Source organism: Microtus ochrogaster, chromosome 19 (genome assembly GCF_000317375.1).
Source record: "Microtus ochrogaster isolate Prairie Vole_2 chromosome 19, MicOch1.0, whole genome shotgun sequence".
Taxonomy (NCBI): domain Eukaryota; kingdom Metazoa; phylum Chordata; class Mammalia; order Rodentia; family Cricetidae; genus Microtus; species Microtus ochrogaster.
In genome coordinates this window covers 7,097,787-7,125,222 of record NC_022021.1, presented here as the reverse complement: position 1 = coordinate 7,125,222, position 27,436 = coordinate 7,097,787, and the positions used below count along the sequence as shown (strand labels likewise).

Sequence of the window (27,436 nt, the reverse complement as noted above, 5' to 3'; positions counted from 1 at the left end):
AAAGGCAAAGCATGTAAAACGTGCTACTTATGTCATCTTCAGAGAGCAGTTTTCTGAACCAGTCATTTTTCCCTGCACCTCCTCTTCACTAGAGCAGTAAGACACCAAAGGGAGATCAAGGGGACACAAATTGGAAAAGAAGAAGTCAAACTCTCACTATTTGCTGATATGATAGTTTACATAAGTGATCCCAAAAATTCTACCAAGGAACTTCGACAACTCAGAAACACTTTCAGCAATATAACAGGATACAAGATTAATTCAAAAAAAATCAGTAGCCCTCATGTACACAGATGATAAAATGGCTGGGGAAGAAATCAGAGAATCAAGACTCTTAACAATAGCCACAAATAGCATAAAATATCTCAGAGTAACTCTGCCAAACAAGTGGAAGACTTATATGACAAGAACTTTAAATCTTTGAAGAAAGAAATTGAAAAAGACACAAGAAAGTGGAAAGATCTCCTATGCTCCTGGGTAGGCAGAATTAACATAATAAAAATGGCAATCTTACCAAAAGCAATCTACAGATTCAATGCAATGTCCATTAAAATTCCAGCAAAATTCTTCAAAGACCTCGAAAGAACAGTACTCTTATTATTATTTTTTTTTGAAAAGCAAAAAACCCAAGATAGCCAAAACAATCCTGTGTAATAAAGGAACCTCTGGAGGCATCACAATCCCTGACTTCAAACTCTACTACAGAGCTACAGTACTGAAAACAGCCTGGTATTGGCATAAGAACAGATGGGAGGACCAATGGAACCAAATAGAAGACCCAGATATCAATACAAACATTTTTGAACACCTGATCTTTGATAAAGAAACAAAAAATATCAAATGGAAAAAAGAAAGCATATTTAACAAGTGGTGTTGGCATAACTGGATATCAACATGTAGAAGAATGAAAATAGACCCATATCTATCGCCACGCACAAAATTCAAGTCCAAATGGATCAAAGACCTCAGCATAAAGCCAGCCACACTGAACCTCATAGAAGAGAAAGTGGGAAGTACACTTGAACGCTCTGGCACAGGGAACTGCTTCCTAAATATAACCCCAGCAGCATAGACACTGAGAGAAACAATTAATAAATGGGACCTCCTGAAACTGAAAAGCTTCTGTAAAGCAAAGGACACGGTCAACTATACTATAAACGATAGCCCACAAAATGGGAAAAGATCTTCACTAATCCCACATCAGACAGAGGTCTGATCTCTAAAATATACAAAGAACTCCAAAAGAGTTCCAAAATAGACACCAAAAGATCACATAATCCAATAAAAAAAAATGGAGTACAGACCTAAACAGAGAACTCTCAACAGAAGAATCTAAAATGGCTGAAAGGCACTTAAAGAATTGTTCAACATCCTTAGTCATCAGAGAAACGCAAATCGAAACAACTCTATAAGAATGGCCAAGATCAAAAATACTAATGACAACTTATGCTGGAGAGGTGGTGGGGAAAAGGGAACACTTCTGCATTGCTGGTGGGAATGCAAGCTGGTATAACCCTTTGGATGTCAGTGTGGCGATTTGTCAGAAAATTAGCAAACAACCTTCCTCAAGAGCCAGTAATAACCACTTTTGGGTATATATCCAAAGGATGCTCAACCGTGCCACAAGGACATGTGCTCAACTATGTTCATAGCAGCACTGTTTGTCATAGCTAGAACCTGGAAACAACCTAAATGCCCCCCATCGAAGAATGGATAAGAAAAATGTGGTACATTTACACAATGGAGTACTACACAGCAGAAAAAATAATGACATCTTGAATTCTGCAGGAAAATGGATGGAGCTAGAAAACATCATTTTGAGTGAGGTAAACAAGACACAGAAAGACAATTATCACATTACTCACTCATAGGTGGTTTTTAAACATAAAGCAAAGACAGCCAGCCTACAAACTACAATCCTAGAGAACTTAGACAACAATGCAGACGCTAAGAGAGACATACATAGATCTAATCTACATGGGAAGTAAAAAGTATAAAAAGACAAGATCTCCTAAGTAAATTGGGAGCATGGGGACCTTGGGGGAGGATTGAATGAGGGAGGGAGAAGTAGGGAGGGAAGCAGAGAGAAATGTAGAGCTCAATAAATATAATTTAAAAAATAATAAAAAAAGAAGAAAATGCTAGGTTTGAAATCTGCAAACCCCTTTCAGGTAATGTCAATGGAAAGGCTGCACCTGCAGGCATCATCCCTGACTTGCTTTTATACTCCAGCACTAACAGCTCCTTCCTCGACAACAAAATCAAGTCTGCAGCTTTGTCAGCCTCATTAACACTTTTTGGTTTTTTGGTTGTTTTTTTTTTTTTTTTTTTTGGCTTTTTGAGACAGAGTTTCTCTGTAGCTTTGGTGTCAGTCCTGGAACTAAATCTTGTAGACCAGGCTGGCCTTGAATGCGCAGAGATCCACCTGCCTCTGTCTCCTGGAGTGCTGGGATTAAAGGTGTGCACCACGCCCCCGCACCTCATTAACACTTTACCTTTTCCACTAAGACAATCAGTAGCAGCACACCAAGTGTCCTATCTTTAGACGTCTGGATCAAGGGTTTCTCTGTAGTTTTGGAGCCTGTCCTGGAACTAGCTCTTTTAGACCAGGCTGGCCTCAAATTCACAGAGATCCAACTGCCTCTGCCTCCTGAGTGGCAACATCCTCTTTATAAGGATATAACTTCAGGGACCCTGCCCTCGGTGTTTAACTCAATAAATCCAGACCCTTTCCTTAGTTCTTTCATGTCTAAAAGTGGTGACTATTTTTATAACTGCTTCCTTTGAGGTAGCTTACTTTCTTGCCTTCTTAATTACCTGCTTTACTTTATACCAGTTAACAGATCTTAGTGTTACAACACTCGCTGTTGAAATTACTATCTTGATTTTCTGATAAAACCCCAATAGATTTAACTACGGAATAAAAACTTAATAAACACAAAGAACATACAAACTCAAAGCTCAGAACATTAAGACGGAAATCATTTCCACCTACATGAATACGTGGCGTACAGACATTAACAGACAAAAGGAGGGGATAGACACCAAAAAGACCGAACTTCTGTATTATGGCTTTTGTAGGAGGAGGTTACTAGCCAAACAGAATAGCACACTCATCTGATAACTTGCACACTGCTGCTGGATTAGCACTTGCCTATCCCCACCTCACAACACTCACAACAGAACACACACATGCTTCAACACACACACACACACACACACACACCTCACACCACACCAAATCACACAGCACGTCAGTTTCCTGCAACGCATTTCTTCTGCTCCTTTGTGGATGACCTGAACTCAGCAGCTATATATAATGCTGCTAGAAGCCCTGCCTCATCATTTTACTATACTCAAGCTCTAAGCAACAATCCTCTCCTAACTTCTTTTCCTAACTTGGGAAACTTGAAGATGTCGCAGCAGCCCTGTTCAGTTGGATTGTGTGCTTAAAAACAATGACAGCTCTGTTTGGAATTCCAAGGATAGAAAGAAAACAGAGCCTGTTTTAACATGGAAAAAGGTGTGTGTCAGTTTAGGTAGCCAGGAGAATAAAACTAATTTATAAATACAAATTTTCTGGCACAGACTCCTTATTATAAAAGCACATCATGAATTTATTATGTTATTTCTATCTGTTGTTAAGATACTGGGAAAACCTAGCTTAAGCTTCTTCAGTGAAACAAATGCCAACACAGATTTATGAACATATTTATTGACACTATAGTACAATGTAACTTTTCCAGACACTGGGGTTGCTTGTTCAATGAGCAATTATCAAGAACTATTTAAAAGATATTTATTTATGTGCGTGTGTGCATGTGTATGTGTTAAGGTGCCAGTGGAGGTCAGAATAGGGCTGTAGATCCCCTGGAGTTGTAGTTACAGATGGTTCTGAACCACCCATTATGGGTGCTGGGAACTAAATTAAGATCCTTTGGAAAAGGGGCTGGAGAAATGGCTCAGACGTTAAGACACTGGCTGCTTTACCAGAGGTTCTGAGTTCAATTCCCAGCAACCACATAGTGGCTCACAACCATTTATAGTGGGATCTGATGCCCTCTTCTGGCATGCACATGTACATGCAGTACACTCATACATAAAATATGAATATTTTTTTTAAAAAAAAGATCTTTTGGAAAAGTAGTAAACATTCTTAATCATTGAGCCATCTATCTCTCCAACCCCATGAGAGTTTGTTAATACACCAGCCAAGAGTGTGAGATGGGTGTTCTAGCATGCACCTGTAATCCTAGCTACTTGGGGTGCCAGCAAAGCAGATACAAAATTCAAGGCCAAACTGGGCACTGAGAAGGCCGAGGGAAACTCTCTGAGTGGCTTTAAAAGACCCTGGATATGATTCCCTACCAGACCTCTTTGGGCAAAGAACCTAAGCTGACAAGACATGTGGCTAACTGGTATGTAAAAAATATTCTATAGCACTAATCAGAGAAATTAAGTCAAATCCACAATGAGGTATGATTGCACTCCTATTTAAAGGGATATTATTAAAAGACAAAAAATTACAAATATTGGGAAGGAGACAAAGAGAGGAGGTTTTGCACACTGTTGGTGGGAACTATTGTGACAGCTCCTCAAATAATTAGAAACAGACCACACATTCTTCCAGACCTACTTATAGATATATGACCCAGGACTTAATGCCAGTATGCTGAGATGGGGGGTTCCAACGTTAACTTCAGCATTGCTCACAAAAATAAAAAGATGGAATGAAGGCATGTGTCCATCAACAGATGAATGGACAAAGAAATCATGGACATGCATACACACACACACACACACACACACACACACACACACACACACACACACAAAAATCTCATTCAGCCAGTCTTTAATGGTGGCACACGCCTTCAATCCCAGCACTCAGGGAGGCAGAGGCAGGCGAATCTCCCTGTGTTCGAGGCCAGTCTGGTCTACAAATATGAGTTCCAGGACAGTTGGGGATACACAGAGAAACCCTGTCTAGGGAGAAAAACAAAATGTCATTCAGCCTTTAACAAAGAGTAGAATGGTATCACTAACTTATGTAGAAGGGAGGGGTTTGGAGCTTAGAGAAGGTTTTAGTTAAATGGTACAAAATTTTAGTTAGGAAGACTACTAAAGAGATCTGTTACAACATAGTAAAATATACTTATCAATATGTAATATTCTTTAAAAACGTAACAGCAGATCTTAAGTGCTCTCACCATAATTTGGTTAAGTATGTAAGATGTTAAGTAGTTAAATTTAGCCCTTCTACTTTTTTGGAGAGGCAGGGGTATTGAGACAGGGTTCCTCTGTTTAACAGCCCTGGCTGTCCAGGAACTTGTAGACCAGGCTGGCCTTTGAACACACAGAGATCTGCCTGTCTCTGCCTTCTGAGTGTTGGGATCAAAGAGTGTGCACCACCATGACCAATTTAGCCCTTGTATGTATATAAATAAAACACAAAACACTACTGTATATGAAAAGTTTTATTATTAAGTTAAATACTAAAATTATAAAGGCACTGCTAGATTGATTGAATTTGATATATCAATTAAATGAGATCTTACTGCTATAGTCTGTCTAATTCCCAAACTTGTTCCCCATGACGGTAGTGATGGGGAGGTAAGAAGCTCTCAGTTCAGCTTATTGCACCCTCAGAAGGGACTGTAGACTGACTGACTGCATGATCTTATCCTCATACTTCTACTCCTAATACTGCAACCACCAAAAGGGGGTATTAGTGAAGTCCTCGCCAGAGCCTGCACCGACTCAGACTATCTTCCCTTGTTATTATAAGAAGACTACCTTGGACACTTTGTTGCAGTAATAGAACAGACCAGCATACTGACAGACTATAATTATTATTGAGTCTTTCTACCTATTACTGTGCAATACCTCTCAAGTTAAGTGCTCTATAGTTTCTGCCAAACTTTGGTGTTTACTCGTCCTGTGCTGCTGGGGACTGCATTCCAAGGCAATAGCACAGTCAGACTACTACAGTGACCTCAGCATTACTTTAAGAATTGTATTACTGAAAGTTTGGTGTACAAGAACTGTTAAAGTAAGTAGCATTTTAAAAAATTCAATTTTCAATTGTTCACATCCAGAAGACAATATGCAACCAAATCTTTCATAATGACTGTATACATTAAACTTATATATTCTTCCTAACAGCTCTTTTGAGTACTTAGAATTTTCTACGTGATCTTCCTAAAAATAATGGGCCTTATTTCAGCTTTTCCAATTTATGTATTATTTCTTTTTTGTATTTTTATTATACTACTTTGTATTATACTTTTATGTATTATTTTACAGACTTTTTGGACTAGTTAGACCTCTGGAATAATATTGAATAAAAGGAGTGAAAAGATGGAAATGGAAGCTGGGAATGGTGACGTGTAATGACAAATAAAGTTTGACTGAAGATAAAAATGCAGAGCTAAGCCACAACAGGCCAGAAAGTGGTGGCACACACCTTTAATCCCAGGACTCCGGAGACGAGGGATCTGTTAGTTCAAGGCCACCCTTGTTAGGAACAAAGGTGATCCTAACACTTGGGGTCACATGCCTTTAATCCCAGCACTAGGGAAGTGGAGACAGGAACTCAGGTTCAGTTTCATGTTTGAGACAGCTGCAGTCTGAGGACAAAGTCTGAGGACAGGATGGCCCCTTCGGTCCATCCCAGCACTCTGGAGGGCAGAGGTGGGCATATCTCTGTAAGTTGGAGGCCAGCCTGGTCTACAAGAGCTAGTTTCTGGACAGGCTCCAAAGCTACAGAGAAACTATAGGGATAGGACAGGGAAGGTCCTTCTAGTGGATGGCCAATCTGCTTCTCTGATCTTCTCAGCATTAATCCCTATATCTGACACTGAGATTTTATGAAGACCAACTAGAATTCATGTTACAGTGACACACCCCTTTAGTCCCAGTGCTCAAGAGAAAAGAGGCAGAAAAGTCTCTTGAGTTCATGCATAGTGAGCTTAAGGACAGTCAGGATTATAAAGAGAGACCCTGTTATAAAACAAAACAATTTCCACTCAACACACATACACAATCTATCTTTACTGCTTTCTTTAAAAAAAGAACAACAAAAAATTTAGATGAATTCTAAAACATGTATTTTTCATGTAACCAGAGTTAGGTTTCACTTATTTTTTGCCTAAGTTTAGTTTGTTTCCCACTTATTCTCAATCTTTTTCAGTTATTTTGTTTTATCCCTTAACTCTACCATTTTTTCCAGTGTCCTCAGAGAGAACCTTCAATGGGTATTTTAGACCTCTCTAACAAATTCTTATGTCATAAATATTCTTGAGCTTTAGTTTCACACCCGATGTCTTGTCAAGCGTGCAGAGAGAAATCAGTTCTGCCAGAGACATTAGTAAGTCCATCGAAAGTGGAAGAAGGTCCTACAAGGCAATCCTTTGGGAACACGGGAACATAAGCAATACAGACTGGACTAACCAAAAATCTGTGCAGACTACAGTTAAGTTAGAAAATACATTTATAATACGATCAACTCAATACAAGTCTGACACAATACATAAGAAAATGTAGCTGGAGAATAAATTTCAGCATTCGTAATAGCAAAATGGTAAGTATACATTCTGCTACTTTCCCGACTTCAGGATTTTTCAAATCGTAATTATCTTTACACACAATATACACTGCCGAAACATGTTTCTACCTCTATTTTAGGCACTAATTTATCTTCATAAACTAAGATAAAATAGTTTCTAGGAATTAGGGTGGTAAAGAGGCTATCTAAAACATAAATCGTTAGGTTCAATTTAACCACTGCAAAATACAAAAAATGTAAAAAGGGGTTTTAAAATTTTATTGATAAATAAAACAAAAAAAAACAAAACCAAATTCAAATAAAATGGAGTATTTAGTTAATAAAAAAAATTTATTGATATAGCTAGCTTGACTATAATCCAAATACAAGTCTCAATTGTGCTGGTTAGTTTTATGTCAATTTGATACAAAGCCAGTTATTTTTGTTTTTTTTGTTTTTTTTTTAATTTATTTATTAAAGATTTCTGTCTCTTCCCCGCCACCGCCTCCCATTTCCCTCCCCCTCCCCCAATTAAGTCCCCCCCTCCTCAGCCCGAAAAGCAATCAGGGTTCCCTGTCCTGTGGGAAGTCCAAGGAACCCCCACCTCCATCCAGGTCTAGCAAGTTGAGCATCCAAACTGCCTAGGCTCCCACAAAGCCAGTGCGTGCAGTAGGATCAGAAACCCATTGCCATTGTTCTTGAGTTCTCAGTGGTCCTCATTGCCCGCTATGTTCAGAGAGTCCAGTTTTATCCCAAAAGCCAGTTATTTTGAAAGAAGGAACGTCAATTGAGAAAATGCCCTCTACTGGATTATCCTGTGGGAAGCCCTCTGGTGCATTCTTGACTGGTGATTGGAATGGGAGGACACAGCTCACTGTGGGCAGTGCCATCCCTAGGTTGATGGTTCTGGGTTCTACTGGAAAGGAGGTTGAGCAAGCTAGTAAGCAGCGACTCCTCCATGGCCTCTGAATCAGCTCTTGCCTCCAGGTTCCTGTCCTGTTGTTCTATTTTTATTCTGACTTCCCTCAGTGATAGCCTGTGATGGGGAAATTTAACCTGAAAACTTTCAAGTTGTCTTTGGCCATGGTGTTTTATTACAGCAAAAGAAATGCTGCTAAGCCGGGCGGTGGTGGTGCACACCTTTAATCCCAGCAGAGGCAGGCGGATTTCTGTGAGTTCGAGGCCAGCCTGGTCTACAGAGCGAGTTCCAGGACAGGAATCAAAAAAGCTACGGAGAAACCCTGTCTCAAAAAAATCCAAAAAAAAAATGCTGCTAACTAAACTACGTCACATTCACAGGTAACAAGCAATTGTTTTTAGTTGTACTTATAACAAATACTTTGTCAAACCAATTATAATTCCTTTTTTAAAATGTGTGTTATTTTCTAACTTAAAAGTAACTAGTAATAATAAATAATATAACTTTAAGACATTATTTGGAATTATAGTCACCTAAATTGGTGACCATTACTAGCTACGGACAAGGACATGTGTTATTTGTGTAATAGTTCCACTTAATATACTCATTCATCTGATACACTATGAACTCAGTAACTAGGTAGAGTGAATTACTAGGATATATGCCTATCTGTACAAGTATTCATAAGAAGCAAAAAGAATCAAATAGTTGTGGTTGATGGTGTCAGAGGCAATAGTCTATAACAAATGTTATTAATTAATATCCCTCTGAAAATGAACCTAAATTTACATAGTCAATGCTGAACCTCAGGTGATATCCGTAAATACCACACGCAGTCCAGTGTTGGTGGACACCCATGTCCAGTTTTCTGCCTTTCAGGTTAGAGTCTCAAAAATGTCTACAGTTGATTTTTAGAAGTAAATTCTAATATCCTGTCTTAGGTTACTGATACCCTTTAATCCAAATGCCAAATTTATTATAAAGTAACTGGCAATTAAGTATTTTTCAAAAGTGCAAGTAAGAGTACAATAATACGTGTACTTATTGTCCCAACAAGTAACTTTGGAGAAGAAGGGCCAAGAATCTGCATTATTTCTAAACTTCTTTTGTAATTAAAATGTGTGACTAGCCTGTTTCAGAACTAGAGTCACTACAGTTCATGCTTTAAAAAGAAAAAAAAATGATACCTTGATCTGCTGTCTTCGCAGCATGGCAAGCTCTCGCATGTCTCGGAATGGCTGAAGTAAATACTGGTAGAGTTCGGTTGTGGCCTCTGCAAGGCTGCTGTAGGCTTCATCCTCCATCTGATACAAGTCCAAAAGCTCCACCATGCTCTCTATAGTCTTGTGCTTGTCTAAGAGCTGTGAACAGAAAGTTTCAAAGCTAAGAAAACTAAATATAGTAACTGGTAATAACTACTGTACTTGCTTTTGACCCAGGATCAAGGTTACTAAACACAGTTTGTGTGGTCACTTATCTCTATACTTCGCGTTTCACTATACAGACCACAGCCTGATCTAATCATTAGGGTGAAGGAATACACACTACCTGCCTGCCTTTAAGTCGTCCCCAGTGGTGCTCTCCAGTCATATAATGAAACAAAACCACACAAAAGCCCACTTTATTATTGTGCTGGTTAGTTGCTAACACAAACCTACACGCATCTGGGAAGGACTCTCGGCTGATGATTACATCATCAGACTATCCTGTAGGCATGTCTATGGGCATTTTCTTGATTACTAATTGATGCAGAAGACCCAGCCCACTGTGGGTGGTGCCATCCCTGGACAGTGGGCCTGGGTTTTATAAGGTAGCTGAGTAGACTATGGAGAAGTTCAGTGCCATCTTCATCAATAATGTAAATGGGAAAACTAACTCAGCTACATGCCTCAGATCCAGCCTCAAAAAGGACTACAAGGACAAGTGCACACACACACCTAAAAACTAAAACAAGTAACAATAAAACCCTACCAGCTCCAAATATCAGACAGACCTATGGTAGGCCATAAAAAGAGTCTTAAAAACTAAACAAAGCCAGGCAGTTGTGGTGCACACCTTTAATCCCAGCACTTGAGTGGCAGAGTCTCTGTGAGTTCGAGACCAGCCTGGTCTAACTAACTACAAGAGCTAGTTCCAGGACAGGCTCCAAAGCTACAGAGAAACCCTGTCTCAAAAAACCCAAAAAATTAAACAGAACTAGAGGTTTTTTTTTTTTTTTAAACCACAGTGAAATTACAATAGCTGGGACGCTCTAAAAAAATCTAAGTTAGGTACTGGAGAGATGGCTCTGCACTGTCTGTTCTTACAAAGAATCCAGGTTGATTTTGGTTGATTCCCAGCACCCACATGGTGGCTCAAGACTATAACTCCAGTGACAGGAATATACACCCTCTTCTGGCCTCCAGGGCCTCTGGGAATACACACATGGTAAATAGTCATTTATTCAGCAAAAACACCCATACATATAAAACTTCTTAAAAAAAAGTTTTTAAAATCTGGAAAATAACACAGAGACATATCAAAATGGAATAATATGTAGCAATTAAAAGAACTACAGCTTGTTAAGGAAGAGAGAACATACAGAGTAGGGTAAATAAGTTTCTAAGCTCGTGGTAACTATTTAAAAGAAAAGGCTCCCATGAGGCTGCCTCAAGAGAAGTAACTGAACAGAGAGAAGAATGAGAGAAGGGAAACAAAGATGCATATATTACTCATACTTTTTAAAAACCAGCCATCAAGCAAGTGTATATGTGTTTACTTAAGCCAGGATTTTATTATGTAGCCCAGACTAGCCCTGATCTCAGATCCCCCCACCTGTTTCAGTTACTTGAGTGCTGGGGTTCTAGGTATACACTATCATACACATTGTATAGACTTACAAAGTAAAGGTTTTGTAGACCATTCCTTCTCTACTCCCAAAGATATTCTGGCTTACAAAAAGGAGGGAGGGGATAACAATGACTAAATCCCTTCACCTAATACCCCAAATTATGTATACCTTTCCCATGAGATGAGGCATAATGAGTCTAAAAATGAGCCTCTCTTCCTGTGTCCCAACTTTTCTGAAGCAGCAAAGTCAGGTGTGAATGTCTTCTCTTGGCAATCCACGTAATGCCAAGTTAATGAAAGCAGCATCTCCCACTATGGAAATGACCAGTTAGTTTATTGTTGAGATCTCAGATCCCAGCAATGAGTTCTAATTTGAGGCAAGAGTGCCCACCTTTATAGTGACCTACTACTCCAAGGCATGCTGCACGCTACATACAGCAGAAATAATAACAATAGTAAGGAAGGGTCGGACTTGCTTGGGGGGGAGGGAGTCCTAAATTTGTGCAATATATCCTTGCAAGAAAAAGTAGATAAACCTTATCTTTAATTCTACTTGAAAATGAAACTTTCTTTAAAATGATTTAACAAGTTCACAAACAGCAAAAATAATGAAATGAGAAAACACAAATGGCAGCAACATTTCTACATATAATGAAGCTCTCCCTAGTCATTCATGGTTACTTAACTACCAATCAAGAACAATTCGGTTAGAAAACTTCAGATACTAAGTAGGCTTCTTTGAGTTCTGCTTTAAACAACACTAAAGTTAATGCAGAGCGGTAAAATGGTTGTAGGCACTACTTTCTGCCAAATAAAAACATCCACTATATGCCTAAGTTTCACAGATTTGAACAACTAAAATGGAAATAAGTTTTTAAATATTAAAGTACTTATCCAGTATTTCCTACATGGATTTATTCTCCAACAGAGCAGTACGCAACTATGCAGCAACTAAACTTAATACTCTTGCTGCCCAGGGCATCTCACCTAACAATACTAATTTATTAATCTGTCTTTGCTATAAAGTTTTATGTTTTTCCAACACTAGATTACTTTAAAAGCAATGACAACTGTATTTTAATTTCAATTATACTTCTATTTTTAATCTAAGTACTCTGGAAATAATCTTAAATGAAATGTTCTTAAAATTACAATTTACTCAACGGACTTCTAATCTTTTTCTATAATTCATGATGAAGGAATTCAATGGAACTGGCACAGGGGTGAGTGCTCACCACCTACCTAGCATAGGAAGGCGAAGAGAGGCAGTCGCTAGGCAGCTGAGGAACTGAAAAGCTCAGAGAATAAACACAGTGCTTTGCACACTAACAGACCATACACTGTGAAATATACAAGATGCTATTATACATAATACATGGGTAGAAAAAAATTAGGACAATTAGAATATTTAGGATTGAGGCTCTCAGGGATAAAGAAAACGTGAGAAGAGTCTAAGTGAAGCTGATCCACGCAAGCTTGACAAATTTGAAAGCATTCACTGAGACACTAAGAATGCAGATGTACCTGGATTTGAGTAAAACATCCCTCAAAATATTTTCTAAGGGGTCAAGACCAATCATCATACTACGGTGACAGTTGAGATAAGTGGAGAAAGGGAGGCGGGGAGAATAAAGTTCTGTGTTACTTCTGCTTCAAGATCTGACACAGAGGGCTGGAGATCACTGGCAGCTCTCCCAGAGGACTCCCAGCACCCACAGTAGCTCAAAGCCCCCTGTGCCCTCTTCTGGCCTCCACAGGCACTGCACACAGGTGGATACAGACATATGTGCCGGCTCAACACCGATAAACATAATAATGGTTTCGGGTTTCTTTGGTTGTTTTTTTTTGTTTTGTTTTGTTTTGTTTTACTCTGACAAAGCTCTTCTGCAATTTTAGGGAATTACTTCACAAACATAGAAGAAGCAAAGTAAAAATTTACCAAGCATTACATATAATTCGCTAAGCCTAATAAGTAAAACAAACGGTGTGTGTAGGACTGAACCTTGTTTACACAAGTAGGCAAATACTCCATTACTTAGCTGTATTTCCAACCCTTCTTTTCTTTTTCCTTAAGACAGACTCATATAACCCAGGCTAGCCTTTAACTCTCTAAGAAAGTATACAACGACCTTGAGTTGTACGTCTCATCCTTCTGTGCCTACCTCCCAAATGCTGACCTTATGAACCCAGGACTTTCTGCAAAGCAGAAAGGCATTCTGTGGGAGACATCCAGCTCTTTGTTTCCTTTTTTTTTGTTGTTGTTGTTGTTGTTGTTGTTGCTCTGGCTAACCTGGCACTTGCTAAATAGACAGATCCTGTATCTGCCTCAACAGTGCTAGGATTAAAGGCAAACCATCATGTTTGGCATTTTGGCTTTACCCAACTTTTTTTTCTGCCACAAAGTCTTGTAAGTTACTTGGACTCCTGTGGCTCTAATAGGGGTTGAATTTGCAATTCTACTTCAGCCTATTAAGCAGCTGGAATTACAGGCTTGCATCAGACCCCTCTAGATATCTTTTAATTTGTTTCCATCTCGATGTAATCCTGGTAAGAATGGGCTCTGAACCTAAGAGATTTTTCAACCTTAAGTCTAAAACAAAAGTATGCTTAATGAAAAATTTCTCTCACACAAGGTTATAGTTTTCTTTAGTTTCTTAAAGGAGTCAATAATAACTTTAAAAAAATTTCTTTTTCAGCTGAGCCACAGGCCCAGTAAGCAGAAGAGTGGGTGGGTTACTAGGAGGAGGAGCAGAGGAAGAAGGTAAGGATGGGAAGAAACTGTTAAATGAAAACAAGGTAAAAGAATAAGTGGGTGCTATATTACACAGGTCATTACTATGTAGTTACTACTGTTTCACAGAATCCAAAACAAAGACTCTGAAGAACTACGTGTGTGAGAGGACACCTGAATCCTGGTTAAATCAATATATATGTATAACACACAAATGTGCCCAACTATTACCTAGTGCCTAAATAAATCAATATATATAACATACAAATGTACCCAACTATTACCTAGTCCCTAAATAAATCAATATATATAACATAAAAATGTACCCAACTATTACCTAGTCCCTAAATAAATCAATATATATATAACATAAAAATGTACCCAACTATTACCTAGCGCCCTAAATAAACATGATTATTGTGAATAAATGGACTCAAGGGTCCCTAAAAACTATAGCAAAAGAAAAAAAACGCCAATTTTCTTCACGAATGGATGTTAGGATCATCTAACTACATGAGATACACTTTGTCACTATGATAGCAAACTGGCAGATAGCAGCAACCCTACCACAGCTCCAACGCCATCACACCCTAAGCTCTCATACTTATCAATGACTCACACACAACTTTTAATCCTGCAAGACCCATTCATTGACACTGCCTTACACAGACACACGTTTTTACAGTGCCTCTTCTGTTCAGATGTACAAATGTTCATTGTGTTACAACTGCTTACTGCATTCCATACAGTAATGTTATGCAGCCTTGTAACTTAGAAGCAACAGATCACAGCATGTAGCTTAAGCGTACAGTTCCATAACACCTACATCAATGTAAGGACGGTGTATGAAACTGACTTACACCAGGTTAACTTTCCATTCCTTCCCAAATAGGAATAAATACTTTCAAAGAAAATTGACTTCATAAGGATAAAACTCCAGGGGACTGGGGAAAGATAGTAAAGTGCTTGCCATGCAAACAAAGGATCTGAGTCCAGCTCCCTGGCATCCATAGAAACTGAGGAAGACACCCAACACGGTTCTTTGGCCTCCACAAGCACACACACGAACACATATACATATACAGAGCACATATATACATATATAATGAAAACTAACTACATAAGTAATAAAACTGGGCTGGGCATGGTGGAGCAGCAACTAGAGACTAAATAATAGAACTAAATAGAGACAAGAGGACCACAAGTTTTACAGAGCCAGGAAACCTCCTGACTATATGAGATTCTGTCTCTAAAAAACCAACTCATGTGAAAAGGATCCTAATGAAGTAAAGGTGGTAGGAAGCCAATACAATAGTTCTTAACTAGCAGGCATGCCCTACCCTAGAGAGGCATTTGATATTCTCCCACAAAGATAATAGTTTTTTGACTGCACAATCCATGACTACACAAGACCGAGGTAAACATGTGTAAGTGATGAAAAAGAAAACATTTTCAAGAGCAAGTACTAAAATACTGACCAAAACAGTCAGCACTTAAAAAGTAGAAATGTAGGAAGAATTAGAACAGATAAATATAATGTAGTGGTTCCCAACCTTCTTAACACTATGACTTTTTAATACAGTTCATGTGTGATGACCCAATCATAACATTACTTTGTTGCTATTTCATAACTGTAATTTTGCTGCTTTTATGCAAAATATTGTAAATATCTGATATGTAGGATATTCAACATGTGACCCTCCCCCAAAGGGGTTGAGACTCATGGTTGAGAACCACTGGTATAATGTATAGTAAAGTTTAAGGAGCTCCTTTTGTTTGGTTTTGGATCCTTCAAGACAAGGTTTCTCTGTGTGTAGCCCTGGCTGTCCTGGAACTTGCTCTGTAAACCAGGTTGGCCTCAAACGCAGAGATCCACATTCCTCTGACTCCCAAGTGCTGAGACTAAAGGCATGTGTCACTACCACCCAGCTAAATTTTTTTTTTAATTGTTGTTTTGAGACAGGGTCTCTCTATGCAGTCCTGGCTGTCTGGGGCTTATCATATAGACCAGGCTGGCCTGGAACTTACAGAGATCTACTTGCCTCTGCCTCTCCTAATACTGGAAATTAGAGGCATATACTGCCATGCCTGGCTAAGGGGCCACATCTACATTATGTCTAGTACCTAAAAAGAGAATTCTTTGAGTATTATCTAGTTGCTTAGTTATTAATGATTAAGATACTAGGTCAAACCTAGGGTCTTACTCATGTAAGCCCATAAACTATTAAATGAATAAATCACTGTATGTAATTTAAGGCTTCTAGGTCAGTACATTTAATAGCTATTCCAATTGTAGCTCTGCAAATGTAATCAGAGTTGTCTGATATACTTGTGAGTAAAAGGAAGATACAGAGCCAGGCGGTGGTGGCGCACACCTTTAATCCCAGCATTTGGGTGGCAGAGGCAGGCAGATCTCAGTGAGTTTAAGGCCAGCCTCGTCTATCAAGTGAGTTCTAGGACAGCCAGGACCACTACAGAGTCTCAAAAAACTAAAAAGTAAGATACAGAAAAGATGGATAAGATTTATAAGAAATAGTAAGAGAATAATGACTGTCAGGCACAGTAGCGCACACCTGAGGTCCCAGCTCCATGGGAGACTGAGGCAGATCCTTTGAGCCCAGGAGTTTGAGGCCAGTGTGGTGGTTAGAATTGGAATGGTCCTCATAGGTTCACATATTTGAATGGTTGGTCATTAGGGAACAGTCCTACTTGACAGGGATTAGGTTGGCCTTTTCAGAGTTGGCGTGGCCTGTTGGAGGAAGTGTGTCACTGGGGAGTGGGTTTTGAGGTTTATAATGATCAGGCCAGGCCCAGTTTCTCTCTTTCTGATGCCTGTTGATCTGGATTTAGAATTCTCAACTACCTCACCAGCACCATGTCTGCCTGTGTGCCACCATGCTTCCTGCCATGGACTAAACCTCTGAACTGTATGTAAGCAAACCCCAATTAAATGTTTTCTTTTCTAAGAGTTGCCGCTGTCATGGTATCTCTTCACAGCAACAGAACACTAAGACAGCCAGCCTGGGCAATACAATGAGAACATATCAAAAACTAAAATTCAAACAATCAAAGAGACACCAAGAGCTTAGCTCAGAAGCAGAGTGCATGCCTAGCAGGAGAAAAGCTCTGGGATGTGGGTGGGGAGATTCAAAATCATAACCAACTGTACCAAAAGGACTACCATATCCTGTAAAGTCAACCAAAATAATTAGATACATATGTAGCAGCGGCATGTGTCTTGGGAGTCATGGAGGAGTTTCTGCTGATGCACAGACAAGACCAACCTGCTATTCTTATTTAGAAATTATATCAGTTTGGGAATAATTCATCTTTGTGGAACCAACTTCTATCAATGCAAGCATGGCTTTGAATTAGCAACCTGGTTTTTAGTAAAAATAGGTTTAGATTCAACAGCCAGCTCGTGTTAAGTGCCTCAGGGGAAAGTAAATAGTTTTAATTTACTATATACTAAGCATAGGGCAGGTATACCTCACAAAGAACCTTGACAGTCTTTTGAGTTTAGGGAGACTGAAATATGATACAATTCCATGAAAAACAGTACATTGAATGGGGTAACTGGAAAGCGGCATAGTTAACTAAGATTTGAAAAGAACAAAGGCATACTTTAATTTTAGATTTCTCCCAGTTCTAATCTATAAACTCTAAGCATGCTAACACTTCAGACAAGTTCCTTTATCTAATCGGTGTCAGGCAATTTTCCCTGAGACAAAGAAAACATCCTTAATAAACTAGCTCCAGATTCCACAAAACTTAACACAGAAAAGAGTCAACTCTGAGGAATTCCAGGAAACCAAGTGAAACAAATTGTTTAAAAAAAAAAAGCAGCGTTACTATAGACACAATTTCCTTAACAGAATAATGAATATTATTCCCCTGAAACTTTCAAGGTTCAATATTGCCTTTAGAAATTTAATTCATATATTTTCTCTTTCAAGCCTTCATTAGCCCTACTTGGTATTATCTATTTATTTAGTTTTCTAGTACCAAAAATATACTTAATATAAATATATGGAAGACTTCTAACTAAAATTAAAGCGAGAAGTGGCCACCTGTCTCCCCAGTTCCAGATCTACACTAACTAGTAAAGGAAATAAGCTCAAGCGCAGCTATGAAGGAGAAAGGAGGAAAAGTAGCAGTATAGACTAGGCCACACTCCCGACTTCTCCTTTGGAGGCTAATAAGTAGTACTAGGAAATGCTGTTACAAAGGTATTTTTTTCTTCCAAACAGTATATATTTTTGAAAATTTTTAAAGAGAAATATCCCCATATCTAAATCAGATGTGGTTACTCCTGGCCAGAACAACCAAAGGCAGAGGTTGACTATATTAAGTCAGGCATGGTGGTGTAAGCCTTTAATCCGAACCCTCAGGGGGCAGAAGCAGGAGGATGAGGCCAGCCTAGGTTACATAGTTATAAGTCAGCTAGCACTACAATGAAACCTGTCTCAAAAAAACAAACAAAAAAAAATATTCCTCCTATAGCTTTATATTGAGACACACGCACACACATACGGGGTGGGGGTGGGGGTTAGAGTTTTATTTGAGGCAGAGTCTCATTTTGTAGCCAAGTCTGGCCTAAAATCCATAGAACCTCCTTCATGCCTTAGCCTCCCAAACTCTGCAATTACAGGTATGACTGCAATTACAGTACCATGACTGACTATAAAAGTAACATTACTCCCCTGCAGTTGCTTCAGAAAGGTGAATGCTTTTATATTTATTTATAAAAGTTAATTACACATTTTTAAAAAAAAGCCAGAAAGGCATGGTGGAGAATGCCTTTAATCTCAGCTTCTGGAGGTAGAGGCAAGGAGAATCTGTGAGTCTGAGGCCAACCTGGTCTACATAAGGAGCTTCAGGACAGCCAGGACTAGATGATTACAGTATATGTACAAAAATCAAGGTTTTCCAGAAGAATGAAGTTATGTGACGGTTAATCCTGACTGTAAAATTTGTTAGCACTTAGAACCACCACAAAAACAAACCTCTGGCACTCCTGTGAGGGTGCTTCTGGATTAGGTGAACTGAGGTACAACGACCTACCCTAAATGTGGGTGGTTCTACTCCACGGGCTGAGGTCCTAGACGCTTCTGCTTACCAGCTGCAGGGGAACAGTGCTACCACCTGTTCCATGCTGCCATGGCTTCACCACCATGATACACAGCAACCTCATACTGCAAGAGAAAACCAATCCTTCCATCCACTCATGCTTTTGACAGGTGGTTTGCTCCAGCACACATCAGAGTCCCGGTACTTCAACATGTCTGGCCCCATGCTAGTTCCAGAAGTTAGATACTGTATGTAACAAAATGCTAGAGAAGCAAAAATCACCAAGAACTACTTATGGTCTCTTGTGTGCATATAACCTGCCACTTAATAGCTCATGTGTTGTGTTGAAGGCTTTGTCAGACACCCGAGCACAAAGGATTAATCTACTGATATGTCCATAGTTGAATGGGCTATGAGAAGGTGAAGGCTAACCAAAGGAAGCAGGTCACTGATAGTGTGCCTCTAAAAGGTCTATCTTGTCCATAGCCATCCACGAGGGGCAACCCAGCTCCATCACTCCCTCTCTGCTTTGAAAGGCTGTTCAGAGTAACAGTTAACCATGAACTTGCCAACAGCTTTCCCCCTTTTAAGTTGTTTGTCAAGCATCCTTCATGGCAATACAGTAAAAACTAAGTCTTCAACGCCTTCATCTTAATCTTGGAAGTCAATCCTCCTATCAGTAGCAGAGAACTAGGCAGATTCAGAGGAACCACAGATAGCCTTTCACAGAGTAAAGAGCCACAAGAAATTTCTCATTACAAGAAAACAAGGACACAGATATTCAAACAGATGGCCCACTTTTTGTTTTTTGTTGGTAACAGTACTTATAGTCAGCAAAAGGCCAAGTGAATAATAACGGAGAACAGTAACACCAATAAAATTACAGATGAAGGCTTTAGAAATGAAGGCAAGGGCAGTGGTGGCACATGCCTTTAATCCCAGCATCCATGAGGCAGAGGCAGGCACATCTCTGAATTCCAGCCCAGCCTGGTTTACAAGAGCTAATTTTCCAGGACAGGCTGGTCTATAAGAGTGAGTTCCAGGGGGCTGGAGAGATGGCTCAGTGGTTAAGAGCACTGCCTGCTCTTCCAAAGGTCCTGAGTTCAATTCCCAGCAACCACATGGTGGCTCACAACCATCTGTAATGAGGTCTGGTGTCCTCTACTGGCCTGCAGACATACACACAGACAGAATATTGTATACATAATAAATAAATAAATAAATAAATAAATAAATAAATAGTTCCAAGATAGCTAGAGCTATTACACGGAAAAACCTTTTCCAAAAAAAAAAAAAAGGTAACTATAACCATTATAACTATTCTCCCTTCCAAACACACATTATCACATAACTAAGGAATTTGTACATGTTGGCCCTGCTTAAGCAAGAAGGAATCAAACTCAGATTTGATGTGTAAAATAATTTGACTGGGCGCTATGAAGTTTTGAATCCTTTCTAATGGCTCCAAAGCATTTAGATCAATGGTTCTCAACATGTTGGGTGACCCTTAGGAAGGATGAGAACCATTGATTTAGATCAAGAAATTCCAAAGAACCAAGTGTGATAGTAGGCATAGGGAAAATAGAGGCAGAAACAGCCTGGGCTACTTGAGACTCTTTTCTAATTATTTTATTTTTGTCAAGAAAAGAAAAAGGAAACAAGAAAAAGAAACCAAACAAATAGCACATTATGGCAAAAAAAAACAAAAGGTTGGTAAGACAGGACTGGGTCTGCATCTGAATTTTGTCACTCTGTAACAGTTTAATTCTGTCAAACCCAAGAACCCAAGACCATTTTAAGCCTCTTCTTTGGCTTGAGCCTGGCGCTGGTGGCGCACGCCTTTAATTCCAACACTGAGGAGGCAGAGGCAAGCAGATCTCCATGAGTTCGAGACCAGCCTGGTCTAAAAGAGCTCGTTCTAGGACAGGCTCCAAAGCTACAGAGAAACCCTGTCCGGGGGGAAAAAAAAGTAAACCTCCATTTGGACTGGGGATGTAACTCAATAGTTGAGTACTGCCTAGCATTCAAGCTGGGCTCCACCAGAATACTTAAAGCTTGATACTTCCACCATACTTATTAGAAGCTACCTATCTTTGTAAATGCCAGGTAGCTGTGATTCCAAACAGTCCTCTCATTTAAGAGACTAAATAGCTAAGCATGCCATTTGAAGTGATGAGTCACAATCAAAATCCAGACTGTTCTGACTCCAAACCCTAGTGAGATGCTCAGTAGCCTCTTTGAAAGCACTTTCTGCTCTCTATGAATTTAACTCGAAAGTTAGAGTTTAGCATATTTATGTAAACAATAATTTCCAAAGTAAGCAGATTTTCAGATCTTAAGTAAGTCTGTCATAATTGAGGTTTATGAGCTGAAACACCAAAATCAATCATTTGAAAAATAGTTATCATCATACAAGAAACCATTACTTGAAAATCTAGGTCAAAGTTAAGCTTTAAGCTACCTATGAGCACATACAGTAATATAAACCTTAGCTTTGACCAACAACTAAGATCTACTGCAACACTGTTCAAAGAGGCCTTGAAGCACCTGTATTCATATAAAAATTGCCTGCTGTATAAATAGATACTATAATAAACTCATATAAAACGTCCAACAAAACTACAATACTGCATTTTATTTAGAATGAGGCTTTAGCATATAATTTTAGAATGTGTATGTCATCTAAAAATACTGTATTATTGTAAAACTTGTAAACCCTCATGAACTATAATCTACAGGTGTGAATCTGGACAAAAACCTGCAGTAGAAAACACACACGGGAGGGCTTCTTCAGCTCCCCATCCAATCTTCTTTCCTTTGGAGTCCTAGGGACTGAACTGAGGCCTCACATACAATAAAGAAGTGGCCTATCTATCTCCCCAGTTCTTTATTTTTTGATAGAAATTCACTTAAATTTACCCAGGCAGGTCTTAAACTTGTGACTCTCCCACCTTGCCCTCCTGAGTGGCTCAGACTACAGGCCTGGTAACCCATATTAAACCTTAAGGGTACTGCAAATATTAAACTCCAATTCAAGTGCCACAACCTTACATAGCAGAGCAAATAATTTGCAGTAGTGGTTTTTGTTCTGAATGTTGTTCGTGTTTATGTTTTTGAGACAGGGTCTCATGTATTCATTTGGCTTCAACTTGCCACACAGTGGATGCCTTGAACTTCTTCTGATCATCCTGCCCCCACCTCCAAAGAACTCAGAGTCCAGGTGTGGGTACCAAAGTTCCAGGGCTGGGGATTGAAACCAGAACTTCATGTCAGACAAGCACTCCATAAACCACACTTTCAGTCCCCATTCCTTTTTGGTATTTAAAAGTTTAACAAGCCAGGAGTTGAGACACTCACATTATTTCAGTCAGGAGGCTAAGAGAGGAGGATCATAAATCTGAGGACAGTCTGGGCTACATATGGAGAACATCTAAAATCTAAAAACTAACAATTTTAAGAGAATTTTCGTCTATTTTAAATAATCTTCCCTGAAGAATATACATTTGTCAACTTATAAAACTTGTATTTAGCCAGGTAGTGGTGGCGCACGCCTTTAATCCCAGCACTAGTGGGGCAGAGGCAGGTGGATCTCTGTGAGTTTGAGGCCAGCCTGGTCTACAAGAGCTAGTTCCAGGACAGGCTCCAAAGCTACAGAGAAACCCTGTTTCGAAAAACAAACAACAACAACAAAAAATACCACCAAAAAACTTGCATTTATCTACAACTTTACATTAAAATAGCATGTCTTATCTACTAATACTGAGTGTTCTGAACAAGTGGTTGGAAAAGCAGGAAATTCAACAGAGTCAAGGTCAGTGGCCTTCCTTAGGAAGTTGTTTTTCCACTTGTTTTTTTAAAGGAGAGGACTGGAGACTGGCTCAGTAGAACATTCCCAAGCATACAAGACCCTGTATTTGAATATCCTGGAGACAAAACCTCCCTTAAGCGATCTCTGATCATCTGAACAAAAACAAGTATGGAGTTTACAACTAGGAAAGTCATGCTATGGGAATAGGTAACAGACTCAAGAAAATTTAAGAAAAAATATGAAGAACTACATTTTTTAAGTATTATTTGTTAAGCATGTGATTTACCAGACACAGCCAACATAAAAGAGTTTGTTCGGCCACGCAGTGGTGGCTGAACCTTTAATCTCAGTACTTGGAAGGCAGAGGCAGGTGATCTCTGAGTTCAAGGACATCTTCACCCACAAAGCAAGTTCCAGGGGATGCTCCAAAGCTAAAGAGAAACCCTGTCTCGAAAGAAAAAAAAAAGTTCAATTCCACAAGCTATGTCGATTGAGATATGGGAAGATGACACTAAATTAAGTAGAATAAAAATAAACTCAACAGAATAGAAGCGACATACAACTGCTATAAAACAATTTAAAAAAAAAAGTAGTTGGTGCATGCTAGAGAGGTTGATATGAGATTCCTTGTGCCAGTCAAGGCCAGCCTGGACTAGAGTCCTGTTTCACCAACCAAATGTTATATCAAGGGATGACATATTACAGCTCTTTGGTAGAGCACTTGCTTAGCACACTGCAAACCACTCCACATACTCCTCTCCCCAAAAGCAAACTACTAATACAGAAAAGAATCTAAGCTGCGGGAGAACACATTAACAACCTAAGTAAGTCACTTCGAAATTCTTTTTTTCCTGGTTTTTTCAAGACAGGGTTTCTCTGTAGCTTTGGAGCCTGTCCTAGAACTTGCTCTGTAGACCAGGCTGGCCTGGAACTCACAGAGATCCACCTGCCTCTGCCTCCCAAGTGTTGGGATTAAAGGTGTGTGCCACCTCCACCCGGCTAGAAATCTTAATACACTTCCATCACTTCCATTGCAGACATCACTAACTAGTCTCTACACTTAATCTGCCAGCATTGGAAAATGTGTTCTTTTAAGAAAAATTGGCCCTCAAAATTGAATTCTAAAAAGCTAAAAGCTCATTTTTGACCCACTGGAAATTTGAAAACAAAGATAGCTACTTTTTTAGTATCATTTAAAGTTGAAATCAGACATCTCTAAATTAAGGGATTAAAAAGCTTCTAGTTTGATAAACAGTAGCTATTTGTAATTTTCTGAGAAACTAGCATACACGCATACACACACACACACACACACATACACACACACACAAAACTAATAAAAAATTTCAGAAGCCCTATATAAAAGAAACATAGGGCCAGGCGGTGGTGGTGCACACCTTTGATCCCAGCACTCGGGAGGCAGAGGCAGGTGCATCTCTGTGAGTTCGAGGCCAGCCTAGTCTATAAGAGCTAGTTCCAGGACAGGCTCCAAAGCTGCAAAGAAACGCTGTGTGTGGGGTGTGTGTGTGTGAAATATATGTTAATTTAAACACTAGAAAGAATATCATCACATTAGTTGCCTCTGTCCAAAACATATCAAGGTAGAAGTCTCCAGGAAGTGAGATAACAAAAGGGAAATGAAAACAGAGCCCTTGAACTCGAGGATCAGATCACTGTGGGTGACGTTTACCGTACGCACAGTAAACCAAAGGGAAGGAGTGAAAAACCTGAAGAATCTTTTTTTTCCTTCCAAGACAAGGTGTCACTAAGTGGTTCTGGTTGTCCCGGAACTCACTATTCAAACCAGGCTGGCCTCAAACTCACAAAGATCCACCTGCCCCGGCCTCCCAGAGTGAATCCCAAGTGCTGGGGTTGAAGGCTTGGACCTAGCAGTGAACTCTTGAAAAAGGAAGTTTTAAATGTACTGTGTGTGGTATACAGGAGAAATAAGTGTTTCCTAAATACTCAAGTCTAGCAAAGAGAAACACTTAATATTCTATGAAGAAACCCAGAATGTCCCAGCTTCCTGACTTAACAGCAGAGGGGCGCAGGCGTGCCTGTGTGTGTAATACATGTATGATACACACAGACAAATGACACCATGAAATGTGTGTGTATAATACATGTAAAATACACACAGACAAATGACACCATGAAAATCCAACTACGATATAAAATAACATTAAAATAGTAAATTGCTTTGATATACAGTATTACTGAAATAGTAAAATGCTAACTACATATACCATCCATTGGAAGATGCTCTTAAATTACTCTTTTCAGTAAGTTTCAAAAGAAGCCGGTAAGGAGGCCTGACTTTGTAAACACACTGCAGAGCTCCCTATGGATGGTCGTCCTGGCATCTCCCTCTTTGTTTCCTGTTATTTAAGGAGTATGGAAAAGTTTTCACACTACATACAAAAAACATGAGCATTCCTGCCCATGACCTTCCTCCTCCATAAAACAGGAGTGAAACTTGAGCCATCTGTAAAGACTTGATAGTCTAAAAATTTGTTATCAATTGTCATCGGTTCTTTCTCATTTGGACAAGTCAACACTTGAATTTAGGGCCGGGGTGAAACTCAGTGGTACACTTTCTGCCTGTGTTGCCAGAGCACACAAGGGAAACAAAACGTAGATCATATTTGTTCCTTTAAGGCAACTATTTTGAGTTATTTGAAGAATAGTTGAAGTGTGGGTAAGTTATTGTCGTTTAGTTCAAGTTTTACAGAATATCTATTTTCGTAAACGCTTTTATCTCTCTACCTATATTTAGTAAACTACCTATATTTAGTAAACTTTTAGGAGGAAAAGAAATAAAAACGGGGTCGAGAAAGCCTAAAGACTTCCTAAACATCCTTCGCTGAGATAATTAAAGAAGAGAACCGGCTCAGAAACCCCTCCTGTTCTGCCTTCACACACTGGCGCACAGCCCAAACCGAGGCTCCAGCCCTTGACAGAGAGACACCAATCCCAGGGCGGGCGGCCGCTCGCACTAGACTCTCACCTCCTGGATGCGCTTCCTCGCCCGCTGAAGCACCTCTTCGTAGCCCTTCTGCCGCAGCTCGCTGAGGCTTTCGTAATACTCCTCGGGGTCGTCGGTCTCGGTGAAGAGCACCTGGGACAGGACCTTCCAACTGCACATGTCCAGGCCTCAGCCCAGGTAGACCTGGAGCTGGTAACACAGAGCGTCGATCTCCTGCTCGGTCATCTCGGGGGCGCCCCCGAACAGCACAGTCCACATGCCGGACGGCTCTTCGGGGAACACCGGCAGACACGGCTCCAGCTGTGAGTTCACCGAGCACAGCTGCTGGTGCACGGCCCGCAGATCCTGGAAGGAGAAGAGCCCGGCCCAGCTGCACTCTTCAGCCGGTGACTCCAGCTCCGCGGCGGACGGTGGCCGCTCAGCGTCGGGGTGCGGCGGTGGCGCCTCATCCTCCCTCACCATTTCCAGCACCTCGATCTCTTCGGAGACCGCCCCGCAGGCACTCATCACCCGCACCGACGACACCGGGGGCGCCGGCGGGGCTGGCGTGGCAGCGGCGGCCGCATCCCGGGATTCCGCGCCTCTGCGAAGCGGGCTGGCCTTGGCCCGCGCGGGACTACGGAGGGGACTCTCCGGTCCTTTGCCGGCCGGACCCCGAAGAGGATTCCCCCTCGGGCTGCGCGCGCTGCGCGGAGAGCCACCCTCGGCCCAGGCCGGGCTCTTCCGCGGCCCGGGGCTCCGGAGCGCCGTGGCAGAGGCAGCGGCCTCGGGTCGGCCCCGGGTCGCCGGGCTGCCGGGCCCGCGACTCCCATCTGGCGCAGGAGTCCCCGCCTGTTCTCGGGAACCGCTCCTCTGCCTCTGGGCCGTCCGGTTGTGGCAGGTTATGGCAAACTTGCCTTCGATCTCGTTCCAGGCCACAATGAACACGAACTTGTGCTTCTCGCGCTCGTCGAATACATGGGGCCGCACCGCCACCCAGTCGGACTCGAGCGTCTCCTCCAGCGCGAACGACATGGTAGCTCCAGTGACCGGCCGAGGGGGGCCACCCGGCCGAGTCTCCGCGGTGGCCGCGCCCCCAGCTCACCCTTGCCGGGCGCCTTCAGCCATCTTAGCGCTCCGGCCGCTCTCCCACCGCCTCCTTTGTGGCGCGACTCTCCGAAGAGACAATACGCGGCCCGGAGCAGGTAGTTCACATAGTCACGTGCGGCCGGATCTGTTTACAAGCCGCTCGCTGCGGCAGTGCGGGGCCCAGGGCCGCCGGGCCGGCCTGCGTGAGGCCGCGGGAGCTGCGCGATGTGATGCGCCGAGGCGCGCGTCCGCGCTCGCCGGGGCCGATTGCCCCGCCGCCGCTCTGCCTCCCGCCGACCAGCGCCGAGCCAGCCGGAACTAGAGAGCCGACTCCTAAACTCTGCGTCTCAGCATCGCCACAATGTTGCCATTCGGCTGTGACGTCGGCGGCTCCACAAGGGACGTAAACACGGGCACGTGCAGCACGCTGCTGACGCGGCGGTGGCGGCGGCGCGCGTCGGGCCCGCGCGTCGGCGCCC

General features: G+C 41.1%; 1 protein-coding gene across 1 annotated transcript in view; it reads right to left on the bottom strand.

The window, feature by feature from the left end:
• The window catches only part of Jmy (junction mediating and regulatory protein, p53 cofactor), a 65,419-nt gene extending 38,436 nt beyond the window's left edge, over nt 1-26,983 (bottom strand). Inside the window, 2 exon segments of the mRNA XM_005356492.3 lie at nt 9,653-9,826; nt 25,911-26,983. Coding sequence (XP_005356549.1) covers nt 9,653-9,826; nt 25,911-26,903 — 1,167 coding nt within the window. The 5' untranslated portion in view covers nt 26,904-26,983.
• Nucleotides 26,984-27,436: the final 453 nt, after the last annotated feature.